Source organism: Maniola jurtina, chromosome 11 (genome assembly GCF_905333055.1).
Source record: "Maniola jurtina chromosome 11, ilManJurt1.1, whole genome shotgun sequence".
Classification (NCBI taxonomy): Eukaryota; Metazoa; Arthropoda; class Insecta; order Lepidoptera; family Nymphalidae; genus Maniola; species Maniola jurtina.
Window position 1 is genome coordinate 5,992,225 of NC_060039.1, and position 13,479 is coordinate 6,005,703.

Consider the following 13,479-nt stretch of genomic DNA (forward strand, 5'->3'; position numbering starts at 1 on the left):
CTTTTCTGGACACCTCGAGTGGGTCATAAAAACCCGCAGACAATAGATGTTTACGTTTCTGGAGTGTTTTCGACGCTGGCCTATTGTTCTTTTCGGGGTAAACAGACAGTCCTTTTGTTTTGATGCACTTATTTTGAACTTGTATTTTCTCGAAGTAAATTTATAGAGAATCATCGCGAACAATCTCCCCGCGGTGCCAAAGCACCTTCTCACGTTTAAAGCGATGATTCTGTAGGAACCACCACGATGACTCGACGGACGTCTTAGCATTCCTCCGGTAGTTTGCCGGTCCGTAATTCGCGTTCTTCCTTATTATTGTTCGTTCTTTTTCCTCTGGGCTTTTCTGTTTGGTTATCATTTCTCTTCCTTCTGCTTGGCGGCGTTGACGGTATTATTCTTCCTTTGTCTTGTCGCCTTCTTTCTTTCTTTTCCAGATTTTCATTCGCTTTTTCAAATCTTCTCACAGGCCATTCATCCTCGTTTTTGCGCAAGAAAGAAGGGCCTTGGAACCATCTTGCTGCTTGGTCAAAGTCATTTGGCGTCCCTCTCGTCGCATCGTCGGCTGGATTTTCTTTAGTAGGCACCCACCTCCATTCTCCAACGTTTGTCGATTCTTCGATTTCAGCCAGCCGATGAGCTACGAAGGTTTTAAATTTTCGAGGATCAGATTTAATCCATTGCAACACTGTACTTGAGTCGGTCCAATATGCCTTTTTTTGCACACGTAGATCCATTTCTCGTTCTATTGTCGCTGCTAACCTTGTCCCTAGTAAAGCAGCCTGCAGTTCTAGCCTTGGAATCGAAATGGGTTTCGTCGGTGCGACCCTTGCTTTCCCTGCAATTAGGGTAACGTGTATCTTCCCATCAGTTCCTATAGTCCGCCAATACACGGCTGCGGCATAAGCTTCTTCGCTTGCGTCTGTAAAGGTATGTAATTCTCCTTCTTGTGAGTACGGTGAGATACATCTTGCGATTTTTAATTCTTTTAGAGTGGATACTTCTTCCAAATACTTCAACCATGACTTCATTTGATCTTCGTGAATTTCTTCATCCCAGTCAATTTTCGTTCTCCAAATATCTTGAATTAATTTCTTCCCCTGAATCAATACAGGTATCGCAAATCCCAATGGGTCAAATGTTGACATGACCGCGCTCATTACTTCTCGTTTGGTGCGAATTTTCTTCCCATTCATGAGTTCTTCCGAGGTATTTCGTAAACCAACATTAAAAGCCAATGCATCTTCTTTTACCAACCATCTTAAACCAAGAGTTTTTTCTTCTTTCGTGAGTTCTAAAGAATCATTCTGTATCTTTTCCCTGAATTCCTCAATTACTCTCGCATCATTGCTAGCCCAGCCTTTCAAGTGAAAACTTGCCTTTTCACGAATTTCTTTCACTTTTGCTGCCGTTTGCTTTGCTTCTTCAGTGGTCCTGAAACTTTGCAGGTAATCGTCCATATAATGGTTCTTTTCAATTGCTTTCACTGCTTCAGGGAAAGATTTTCCGTATTCCTTAGCGTTTCTATTCATGACGTATATGGCGGTCGCTGGAGACGATGCAGCTCCAAAGATTACCGAAGTCATCCGATATTCTTCAGGTTTCTTCTTTCTATCTTCTCCACGCCATAAGAATCTAAGGCTGTCTCTATCCGCTTCTCTTATCTTTATCCTTAGAAACATTTCTTGAATATCGGCCACCACTGCTACTGGACCCTCTCTGAATCGTAACAAAACTCCAAACAGAGATTGAAGTAAATCCGGTCCTGCTAGTAGCGCATCATTAAGGCTTTTACCTTCAAATTTTGCCGCTGCATCGAACACTATTCTTGGCTTCTTCTTGATTGGATGAACAACTGCAAAATGAGGAAGATAAAAGGTTCTCCCGCTACAGGTATTTTCTGGGGCCTTTTCTGCGTAACCCTTTTCCAACAACTTCTCTATTTGCATTGTATAAGATTCTTTTAATGCAGCATCTCGATCTAGTTTCTTTTCAATATTCATAAGTCGTCGAAGAGCTTGATGATAATTGTTCGGTAGAATTTCATCTTCTTTTTTCCATAAGAGTCCTGTTTCGTATTGATCATTTGGTAGTTTCTTCGTGGTACTCTCTAGAACTTCTAAGGCTCTTCGGTCACTGTCATTACTCGGCAAATTAGGTTGTAATTCCAAAGACTCCAGTTTAAAGTGTTCTCTGACGATTTCTTCTATTTCATCTTCCTTAGTTCGGCAGTGGTTAACGAAATTAACTACGGCGTTAGCACTTGTATCAAATCCATGCAGAACCCATCCTAGTCTTGTAAGTGATGCCACTGGTTTGGTGGCCTTTCCTTTTAATAGTTTCCTTGTGACAATCAATCCCCAATTGTCCTGTCCTATAAGAAGCTTAGGCTTTTCACCGGTGTAAACGAGTTCTTTTCTGATTTTTACTAAATGAGGACAATTGTTTATTACGTCTGTATCAACTTCTTGTTCTGACAACTTCAAATCGTCCATCGTCCTGGCTTCCATTGTCATTATTTCTCTACTGTTGACGCCTTTTATTTTCAATTTGACCTTCAAGGAGTTATTCTTCTTCAATTCTTTTCCACCAACCGTTTCTATTGTCAATGGTTCTCTCTTTCCTTCAACTCCAATCTTCTCTGCAATCGAGGAATCTACCAGTGTAATTGTAGATCCTTCATCTAACAATGCTAACACTCGGACTTTTCCTTTTGGGCCATATAGGTTCACTGGCACCATCTTCAGATACACCTTTCCTTTAGTCACTGTGGTATTGATGGATACAATTTTCTCTTCTGGTTTATCATCACAATAATAATCATCTTCATCGTGATATGTTTCATCTTCGTAGTCGACATTGTTGCACGACTCGTTCTTCTGCTGGACTGCAGCTGGTGCGAGTCTTTCAGAATGAAGAGCTACATGGTGGTATCTCCTGCATCTTCTACAGGGTGGAGCCTTGCAGTCCAGTCTCTGGTGTCTGTAACGAAGGCACTTGAAACATATCTTAGCTTTCTTCGCAATTTCCCATCGTTCATCTACGCTTGCTTCTCTGAATTTCTTGCATTCTAATAGGCCATGATTCTCATCACATAAGGTGCATGAACTCTTAACTGTGCGAATGGCTATTTCTCGACTCGTCGACTGTGATTCTTGTTTTCTCTCTTCTGGCTCTAACATAGCGTGAACTATCCTTCTCATGTTTGCATATTGCGGCTTTATGGTGTCAATAATTTCAGGTGGAGCGAAAACTCCATAATTCTGTACTTCTTCGGTAAGAAATAAATCGATTATTTCTAGGTCGGCTATTTCTGTATCTCTATACCGGCTATAAAAAGCAACGTATCTATCAAACATGTTCACTGACATTTTTTCCCTTATGCAATTGGAAGTTTCTGGTGAGTGAAGATACTGTGGTTTCTTCAAGGTTTTGATGACAGAAATAGAGGCCTTTACCTGGCTGGCAAATCTGCAAATATCTCTTGGATCATTTTTCACTGGTTTTATCCGTTTCATTTTTTCTAACTCTGCTAGTGCTAAAGATCCAGGTCTACCGAATCTATCTTCAAGGTGCCGCATTACGATCATCGGATCATCAACGCTATTCATCAAGCTTTCCACTGCCTCCTTGGCAGTTCCTCGTAGAGCCTTGCGAAGGCGCGCTCGGTTCATTGCGTGGGAAAAGTTCTCAGCTGATTCAAGATAAGCTTTCTTGAAGTTTAGCCACTCTGCACTTGCACCACTGAATGAAGGCAACTCTATGATATCTTTATCTTTTGCATTTAACTTCTTAATTTCCTGTACAAGTAATTGTACTGTCGATATTTCATCTTGCCTTGACGCCTGGTGCTGACTTTTATTTTGAAATTCTTCTGAAGCCTGGATTACCCATTCTTCGACATGTTGTTCTTGTTCGTAAATTTCATTTTCGGTTTCTTCTTGTTCCTGTAATGCCAATAATTTCGCTCGAGCCAGCTTTTCAAGAGCTTTGGCGGATTCATACTCCCTCTGCGCTAACTCTTTTTCAATTTCCGACTTCTTTTTCCTCGGCAACGGGTGCGCGTTATCCGCACGCGTAGACTTATAAGGGTTCAAAGAAGTCCTTCGTACATCCAGCGCTTGTTGACGTGATTCCTTGTCTTTCATCCTGAATGATCCAGAAGGCTCAACATTCGGTGAAACGTCGATAGTACCAGAAGTGAATACCGGAATGCCCCCCTCTGTGGGGGCAGGGTCTGTATTCCCCCTGATTACGTCCCCGACCTGTTGTACCGGGGACCCCACAGTTCTGACGTTCACACAGGGCGGAGGCGTCCTTAGCGTAGATTGACTGGTAGCGGACGTGTCTGTAGACTCGACTGGTATACTTACAGTCACATCTCTCGCCATGGTTTCCGCCGTAATCCTTGAGCGTGATTCTGATCTTGTTGTCGGCATCCTCACCTGGTTTACCTACTACAATAACCCGATCCGGCTCTTCGAAGGACCAATTCGTAACGCACTGAGCACTAAGTAACCTTATAACTGGCGGGTAGGTAGGTACGTCAAGGTACGTGCGACAACTACAGTGAAACACTTATTAAGGTAAATCACGTTTATTCAACACACAACAATATTTCTAATTACACTTAATACTTTACTAATTCACTACACTTAATTTCACTTAAGAGTCCACTGTTCAGTTCTCAGCACTTTTCACTGTTAAGAGTATACACACACACACTGTCCCGTCGCCGAAAACGTCCGCTTATATACTATTCCGAGGCTCCGTCTGTCCTTTGCTTTCATATAAGCCTATCTCTTTCTCCGACTTTTCTGGACACCTCGAGTGGGTCATAAAAACCCGCAGACAATAGATGTTTACGTTTCTGGAGTGTTTTCGACGCTGGCCTATTGTTCTTTTCGGGGTAAACAGACAGTCCTTTTGTTTTGATGCACTTATTTTGAACTTGTATTTTCTCGAAGTAAATTTATAGAGAATCATCGCGAACACTATCCTTCTTGCGACGTAGCTCGGAAATTATCACCTATAATAGCTATCATAGTTAGGTACTAGTTTCCGCACTTAGACGATTCTTCTTTATTCTTCAGACTTCAGCCATTCAGGTTCATACCAAAAGGTAAGCAGGACGCCCAGGTTCCATAGAACTTCCTGAAGGCTGGAAAACCCTGGTAGGTCTCACGTTGCGCGTTTATACGAGAGGTAGGTAGGTATTTTGTTTAGAGTTACTCCAATAATATGGTTATTGAGTTTCTTTCCCCTAATTTAATCACTCGATTTATGTCCAAATGAGCTTACTGCAATTATTGCCCTACAAGGTTTTACCTATGCATTCACCAAAACATGCAAAAATTTAATAATATTTATTTGGGTCATAAGTACCGCGATCTTATCATATATTGATAACGGACGGTTACCTACGAGTACCTAGTGTGCCTACCTACGTAACATTTTATTAACAGTGGCTAGTGGAGAGCTACCAAATACGTAAAAGATAAATTACATTCATAGTCCTTAGTAGATAGATGGTATTAAACATGTCGGTGGGTTCATATCAAAAGATAGGCAGGTTTCCTTCATCCTCAGAAATATAAACTTATAAGTAGATACTACCCCAAGATAATACAAAATCTACTTCTACTAACAGTACCTAAATACATTAAAAATATCAACTTCCTATAACATGAAAACTTTATTTTGATACCAAACTCGATACCTGTTTCTTCGCGTATGCTGTGTCCGATGGGATTTGTCATGAAGTCATAATATAATAGACCATGAAATCAAGACACACGACAATAATAAACTATTTGTCAAAATCGGCTCAATACAGACGAACGCCAACGCCGCTACATGTGAATGAATTTTGATCAGGTAGCCAAGTAGGTCATCTTTATGAAAATATATATCTACTAGACACCATCTAGACACCTAGACACATGGATGCCTAGGCACATACAAAATTTGACAGAAAAGGTGTCGCTTTACCTTTTGTTTACAGCAGAACCAAAAAAAATAAAGCAGGTACTTAAAACCCACCCTGGGTTACCCATAGCGCGCTCCCCTAAGTTTTGTATGTAAAACTTTGAGCCCGTGTTACTTTAAAACTACACATTTTTACGGAAATCAGACAAATACGCCCAACCGTGGCTGAGTGGATATTTTCACTGACACTAAGCTCCGTAAGCAAATCTTGGGAGATAACTTTTCATCAAAGTCTCTCTAAAAAATTCTCGAAGACCTGACCCTCGTATGAAATATTTTATATATAACTAGCGACCCGCCCCGGCTTCGCACAATTGTAGCATGTATTACAATCTTCGGAGGGATTTCTAATTTTTTTGAAAATAAAAATAGCATATATGTCGGGATAATGTAGCTTTCTATTGGTGAAACAATTTTCAAAATCGGTTCCGTCCAGAGATTACTTCCTACAAACAAGCTTACTTTACCTCTTTGTAATATGAGTTTTTTATAGTTTTTTTTTTTTTTGCAGGAAGCCAACCAGTGGAAGAGTGCGTGTGAACGGTCGAGTGCGAAATGAGAAAATGTTCAGGCGGAGATCTTGCTACATCCTCCAAGACGACAAAGTTCATGACATGCTCACTATACAAGAGTCCCTCACGATCGCCGCTGAGCTGAAGCTGGGAAACCATGTCAGCAGTAAACAGAAACTTCAAAGGGTTCGTATTTGTTCCACTGTACCTATCTTTTTGCGAATGAATATACCTACAGTCATTGCCACCACTTTTTAAGCGACTCATATCAGAAGTAAAATAAACCTGGAATTTAAATTCCAGGTGTATTTTTCAAGTATGTAGTCTTTATGTAGGATATACCTATAGTATACGCGATAAAAAAGCTGTGATAGCCTAGTGGTTAGAACGTCCGCCTCCTTATCAGAGGTCGGGGTTCGATCCTGGGCACACACCACTTACTTTTAAGTTATATGCGTTTTAAGCAATTAAATATCACTTTTTTTAACGGTGAAGGAAAACATCGTGAGGAAACCTGCATGCCTGAGAGTTCTCCATGTTCTCAAAGGTTTGTGAAGTCTGCCAATCCGCATTGGGCCAGCGTGGCAGACTATGGCCTAAACCCTTCTCATTCTGAGAGGAGACCCGTACTCAGTAGTAGGGCGGAAATGGGTTGATCATGTGTATGTATACGCGATAGGCTGTAATGGCAATCAATGGTACGGGCTCTTGGTCCATTAACTAAGCCAGAGTAGGTATGCCCATGCCCTTGAAACTTCAAAATAAAGGTGTGAACTCTCAAATAGGTAATTTGTAATCGAGTTCCTTCTTCTAATTACGAAAATAAAGTTTTTTTCCTTTGCTTTTAACAATGGAACTTATTATTTTTTTCGCGCTGTTAACTGCCGTTTATGACTCGAACCAAGATGATAGCCGAGTTCTTATAAAAATGGCCACAAAAATAGTATGTACAGTACATAATTCTGCTACTGGTTATTGAATCATTTTAAAAGTATCTCACCTTTCAAAAATAAACTAAGACATTTGTCATGGTTATTTAGTTACCTACCTACCATGACTTCTTTTAGAATAAACTTGAGAACATTAGTTTTTTTACTAAAAAAAATTGGGTTTTGATTGCAATATATAACCATATTAAATCGCTGTTATTTTGAAGTCATAGAAGGCTTTGCTTTTATTGTTTTATACAGGGTGTAACCAGAACACTAATAAAAACTTAGCTTTACTATTATACTATCTTATCACAATCCAATGCCAATAACCATTTGCCTTATCTTGTAGTTTTAGTGATTTAGTATTTTTCAAACCCGCACAACACCTGCGACGCGGCATTGACTTCGAGATTTACGGAAATCAATCCTTCATAGACCTCTAGACGTCAGGCAGATGATTTATTTGTACTTTTAAAAATACAGGATTTTTAAATTTCTTTTTCGTAGTTTTTTATGGTATCTTATAAGTACTATCACCTGTCTTCGTTTTTGCTAGCGTTATGGTTACACCTGTATAATACTAGATGATACCCGTGACTACGTCCGCGTGGACTCAGGTTTTTGAAAATCACGTGGGAACTCATTGATTTTCTGGGATAAAAAGTAGTCCTGCCTCGGCATGTAAGCTATCTCTATACCTACCCGTCAAAATCGTTAAGTAGTTAAGCCATGAATAGCTAACAGACAGACAGACACACTTTCGTATTTATAATATTAATATCGAATGAATGAATATACTTTTATTGCACACTACAAAGTTAATATAGAAAAAATACATACATACAAAGCAAACAAAATATAGGCAGATACCATTTGGCGGCCTTATCGCTACCTAGCAATCTTTTCCAGGTAACCAAAGGACATAGCTATATATTACAGCAGATATTAGATAATATATATAGTATTGATATCTACCCTCACTTTTTCCAGGTAGATGAGATAATAACCTCACTAGGCGTGGGTCAAGCGCGGGGTACGAGAGCTGGGAGCTTGTCGGGAGGTCAGAAGAAAAGGCTGGCGATCGGGCTCGAACTAGTCAGCGATCCACCCGTCATGTTCCTGGATGAACCTACAAGGTACTATAGCACCTATTTTATATTCTTATTTTCTAGTGATACCAAATATCTATCTAAATATAAAAATTAAAATAAAGAAACTCACTGATCGATTTATCAACTCTCAGCCCAAACCCTTTGAACCTTAAAAACCTTTGAACCTAAAACTTTTGCCTTCTGCGTAAGGCAAAATCTGGATTGTGTTTCAAATGTGGACGTCAAATACCTATGAGAACATTATGGAAAACTCTATTGCTATCAACATTTTACAGTCGGGACAAACCCAAAAGCGAGATACATGATTGTGTAACACGTTTTAACAAACTAGTCCCTTATATCGTTTATTTACGCACGAAATTGCCTAAAATAAAAGATATTTCAGGGGTCATAACTTTGAAAACAAATATAATTTTACTAAGTATATTTATTAGTTTAAGGTATAGATAATTGAGAGATAAATCGATATCTGGCTTAGTTTTGGATCTAGAACAACAAATATAATAGAATAATACGTGTAGTACGTTTGTATGGAGAAGCGCGTATGAAAACTACGCGACATGGGACACTTCAATGCGGACATCAATCGCTACCAGAGCATCACCAAAATGAATGCGATTCACTGATTTATCGCCACTGCAATGTGGACACATTTTTATCGCGTCGTCATCGTACCTATCGTAATCGCCTTACCAGTGCGGCCTCGGCCTTACCCGACTGTCGCAATCGACTGATCTGATAAGTGTCGCATTGCAGTCGCTTGCTTCAAACGCTCCCCACAGATTTCATTATAAAGCAGCCAGAGTGAACCAGAGTGAGAAAACTCTCGGTTTGATCCTGAATTTACGATCTGTCAAATGTGGCTATGAGTGACGTGAAATCGAAGAAACCTATAAACGGTGAATAGCGCCACCCCGCCGCGCCGTTCACAGACATAATATTAGGCCTCATTCACACGCGAGCTTTTTTAACGTCCGTTAAAAAAGCGTTCAAATAGAACAAATGCATTCCCAAGTATCTGTTCACACGTCAACGCTTCTTTAACGCGCACTTTGTATTTTCAGCGCAACGCCGGGTTTTAACGCAACGCTTTTTTAACGCTCGTGCGAATTAGGGCTTAACGTTAACTTGAAAGTTATAACAGGGCTGATTTCGTCTGATGCCTACTACTAGGTATGATTACGAATAGACAAATAGTGCAAACTTATTCGAAGATAATAAATATTCTAATTCTGACCAAGAAATTCAATAAAAACTAGAATAACTCGTTTTCATGAATAGAGCCCTGTTTTGTAGCACAATTTGATGTTATGATTATTGATATGTGATATGAAATATCTAGATAACGTATATTCGTATTAATTAATATTATATAAACAAGTTACAGCCTATACAAATGAGGACCTTGCCCCGTCATTGGCAAAATGTGATGCAAAATAATGCAATTAAGACATTGTTAATTGCAATATTTTGCAGTGCATAGTCGATCAGAAGAAATGATCCTACATTTTTTTCAAATAGCCGTTAGCAAGAGTAGGTACCTAGTTACTTACTTCCGCAAATTCAACCAGCAACCCCTCAACAAGAACTCCTGTACATATTGGACAAATACTTTAATTTAATATTTATATTTATTTGTACCTGAAAGTTGTAACAATAAAGAGAACAAGTGTAAATTAAAAATTTATAACACCCCCGACAAGTAAAGGTTACAGTAACTAGAAAAGACCGAAAAGACCTGATAACTTTCAAACGGCTGAACTGATTTTCTTGGACTATTCCGCGCCTACGATCCAAAGTATCTGAGTTTTCCAAAACATCATTTTCAAATAAATAATTATGTATCTAGGTAACGTTAATCTCGACAGCTTGACATTTGTCAATTGACATAATATTATGAATCTAACGGTTATCTAACCTTCTTTTCTACAAGAAAACTAGAAAAGAGCTGATAACTCTTAAACGGCTGAACCAATTTTTTTGGATTATAGCTAAGAACACTCTCGATCAAGCCACCTTTCAAACAAAAAAAAGTAAATTAAAATCGGTTCATTCGTTTAGGCGCTACGATGCCACAGACAGATACACAGATACACAGACACACAGATACACAGATACACACGTCAAACTTATAACTTCCCTCTTTTTGGGTCGGGGGTTAAAAAGAAAACAAGTGTAAATTAAAAATTTATAACACCCCCGACAAGTGAAGGTTACAGTAACTAGAAAATAGCTGATAACTTTCAAACGGCTGAACCAATTTTCTTGGATTATAGCTAAGAACACTCTCGATCAAGCCACCTTTCAAAGAAAAAAAAAACTAAATTAAAATCGGTTCATTCGTTTAGGCGCTACGATGCCACAGACAGATACACAGATACACACGTCAAACTTATAACAGCCCTCTTTTTGGGTTGGGGGTAAAAAAAGTTGACAGGGAAGCACTTATCTCTATAAGATATCTCTACCAGTGACCCTTGGCAGTGCGAGAGGTTGTAAAGGGAGTAGAATAGGTAGGTACAGCAAAGATAGAAAGTATCCATGAAAAAAGCGTAATAGATATTAATATGTTATATTATGAAAGAATTAAATAAAAACTTTTTTACAGTGAAAATTATTATTATTATTTATTTATTACAACTAGGTACACTACGCACTGTGCAAATATTTGAAAAATCAATGCTAATTAATTATTTTTTTTGTCTCTTAATGTAAATTGATAATATTTTTTTGTTATCAGAGAATTGGGTAGCAACACCTAAACATACAATTAAACAAAATTAACCTTTGACTCTCGTCGCTATCGATGCTCCTTGCAATTCACAAATCACTGTGAGATATAACGAAGGCCAAAGCACAATCTTATCAGGCATTGACTTGGAATTGACCAAAGTAATGAAACTTATCAGCTCTTTATTACCATTATTTACCGGACTATGATTTCTTAATAATATGTGTCATGTAACATAATTTTACTAGCGAATATTGGCTGCTAAATTGGCGAAATCAAAGAATAACACTATTAATCCGTATTTTTGGCGGTAAAATCCGTTGTAGTTTTGTTTTGTTACTATGCGCTACAGAGCCGTAGGTCGATTCCGGAAAACCTACACTACTACACTATTACAATCGCAATTGTTGTGATTGGCTGAATTTATGTATTCTTGTTGCAACAATGCAATTGTAACCAATAGTGAGCGAGTGTCGGCCAATCAGAGGTGATTGCGATCGTCACACTGTAGCTGTCATTTTTTTACCGTAATCGAGTCGCCGGAGCTGGTTTTCTAAACCGGTTCGATTTTAATAAAACTTTATCGCAAGCGACCATATTACTACGTGGTGTTTGTGCGATAGATATTTTATCGATCGCGGGCTTAACCATGCATAGGGGCGAATGTATTCCGTCCTTCGTAGGGGCGGGCGTATATAAACCAATATGCGAATTTTTTCTTTTAATATTCAATTCCAGTATTAGCTAAAGACAACTTATTTAAAAAAAAATGAAATACCTACTTTTGGACGTACAACAATTAAGGTTTTTTAAACTTAACTCTTGAAAAGTAAGGTACGCGGTGCTAGTTTACATTTACTGCAGAAGAAATGCCTAGGGAGGAAAGACAAGGATTTATTTTATCGTTGTCGTGAATCAAGGTTTTCACACAGACTCATACGGTCTTAATTTGGCTAAGCAAAGCATCGATGAAGCAGAATCCATGCGATGCTAATCTGTGTCTGTAACTATATGATGGTAGATGATAATGAATAGGAATTATTATTTTTACTTGTAGCTTCCTAGTTGACATGAAAACGTAAACATACGAGTAGAATCTTACTACGCAACATTACCCCGGTCCCAGTCTCATGGGATGGCAAACCTCATGGGATCTCTTGTATTTTTCCGTCCGTTCTGTCTCGAGGATCACATCAATCCGTTGCTCCGTTGCGAAGTGATTGAAGGACGAACTAACAAACAATCACACTTTTGCATTTATGGGTAATGATATAGAAACATTTTATTCAAATTTCAGTGGGCTGGACTGCTCGATATCAAAGCAACTGATCTACCTGCTGCATCTTCTGGCACGGCAAGGGAGGACGGTGGTCATCAGCATGCACCAGCCCTCGGCCATGCTGCTGCACATGGTGGACAGGCTGTTCGCGGTGGCGGCTGGGAGATGCGCCTACATGGGCTCCGTGCCTCTGCTGCTGCCTTACTTGGAACAGATTAACCTCATCTGCCCGCCATATCACAATACTGTAGACTTTTGTAAGTACACTAATTGTGTAGGTAAGTTAGTAGTTTAATGAAAACTGCCATTCTCCTTCCAGGTAAGCCCGCTTCCATCTTAGACTGCATCATCACTTACCACCTGGTGAGATTGCAGTCAAGGGCTAACTTGTATCAGAATAAAATAAAACCGGCCAAATGCGAGTCAGACTCGCGCACCAAGGGTTCCGCACTCGAGTATTATACCATCAAACAAATTATAATACTATTGTAGGTGCCTACTTACTTACATTCTAATTTAATTTCTAGGGTTCTGTACCTGCAGGGAACTCTTATTGTCCGATAGACGCGAAAAGCTGTGTTGGGTATGTGGCAATACTAGCCGATGCCTGCGACTTCGCCCGCGTGGATTTAGGTTTTTCGAAACCCCGTGGGATCTCTTCGATTTTCCAGGATAAAAAGTAGCCTATGTGCTAATCCAGGATATTATCTATCTCCATTCCAAATTTCAGCCAAATCTGTCCAGTAGTTTTTGCGTGAAGGAGTAACAAACATACACACACACATACAAACTTTCGCCTTTATAATATTAGTGTGATGGACTAGATAGTAAAATCTTACACTCTATTATCGCTCCTATTAATCCAGACAGTTTGGGAGTAGGTATAATTCATTATCCATAATAGCCATAACAGTAATTTTACTAAAGT

The 13,479-nt window shown here is 39.2% G+C and overlaps 1 protein-coding gene across 2 annotated transcripts in view; it reads left to right on the forward strand.

The window, feature by feature from the left end:
* Positions 1 to 13,479, forward strand: part of LOC123869965 (ATP-binding cassette subfamily G member 4-like) — a 41,334-nt gene that overhangs the window by 22,361 nt on the left and 5,494 nt on the right. For both annotated transcript variants that reach the window (XM_045913094.1, XM_045913093.1), the window contains exons 3-5: positions 6,497 to 6,683; positions 8,420 to 8,565; positions 12,570 to 12,808. In XM_045913094.1, the coding sequence (XP_045769050.1) occupies positions 6,497 to 6,683; positions 8,420 to 8,565; positions 12,570 to 12,808 (572 nt within the window). The remainder of the gene's footprint in view (positions 1 to 6,496; positions 6,684 to 8,419; positions 8,566 to 12,569; positions 12,809 to 13,479) is intronic.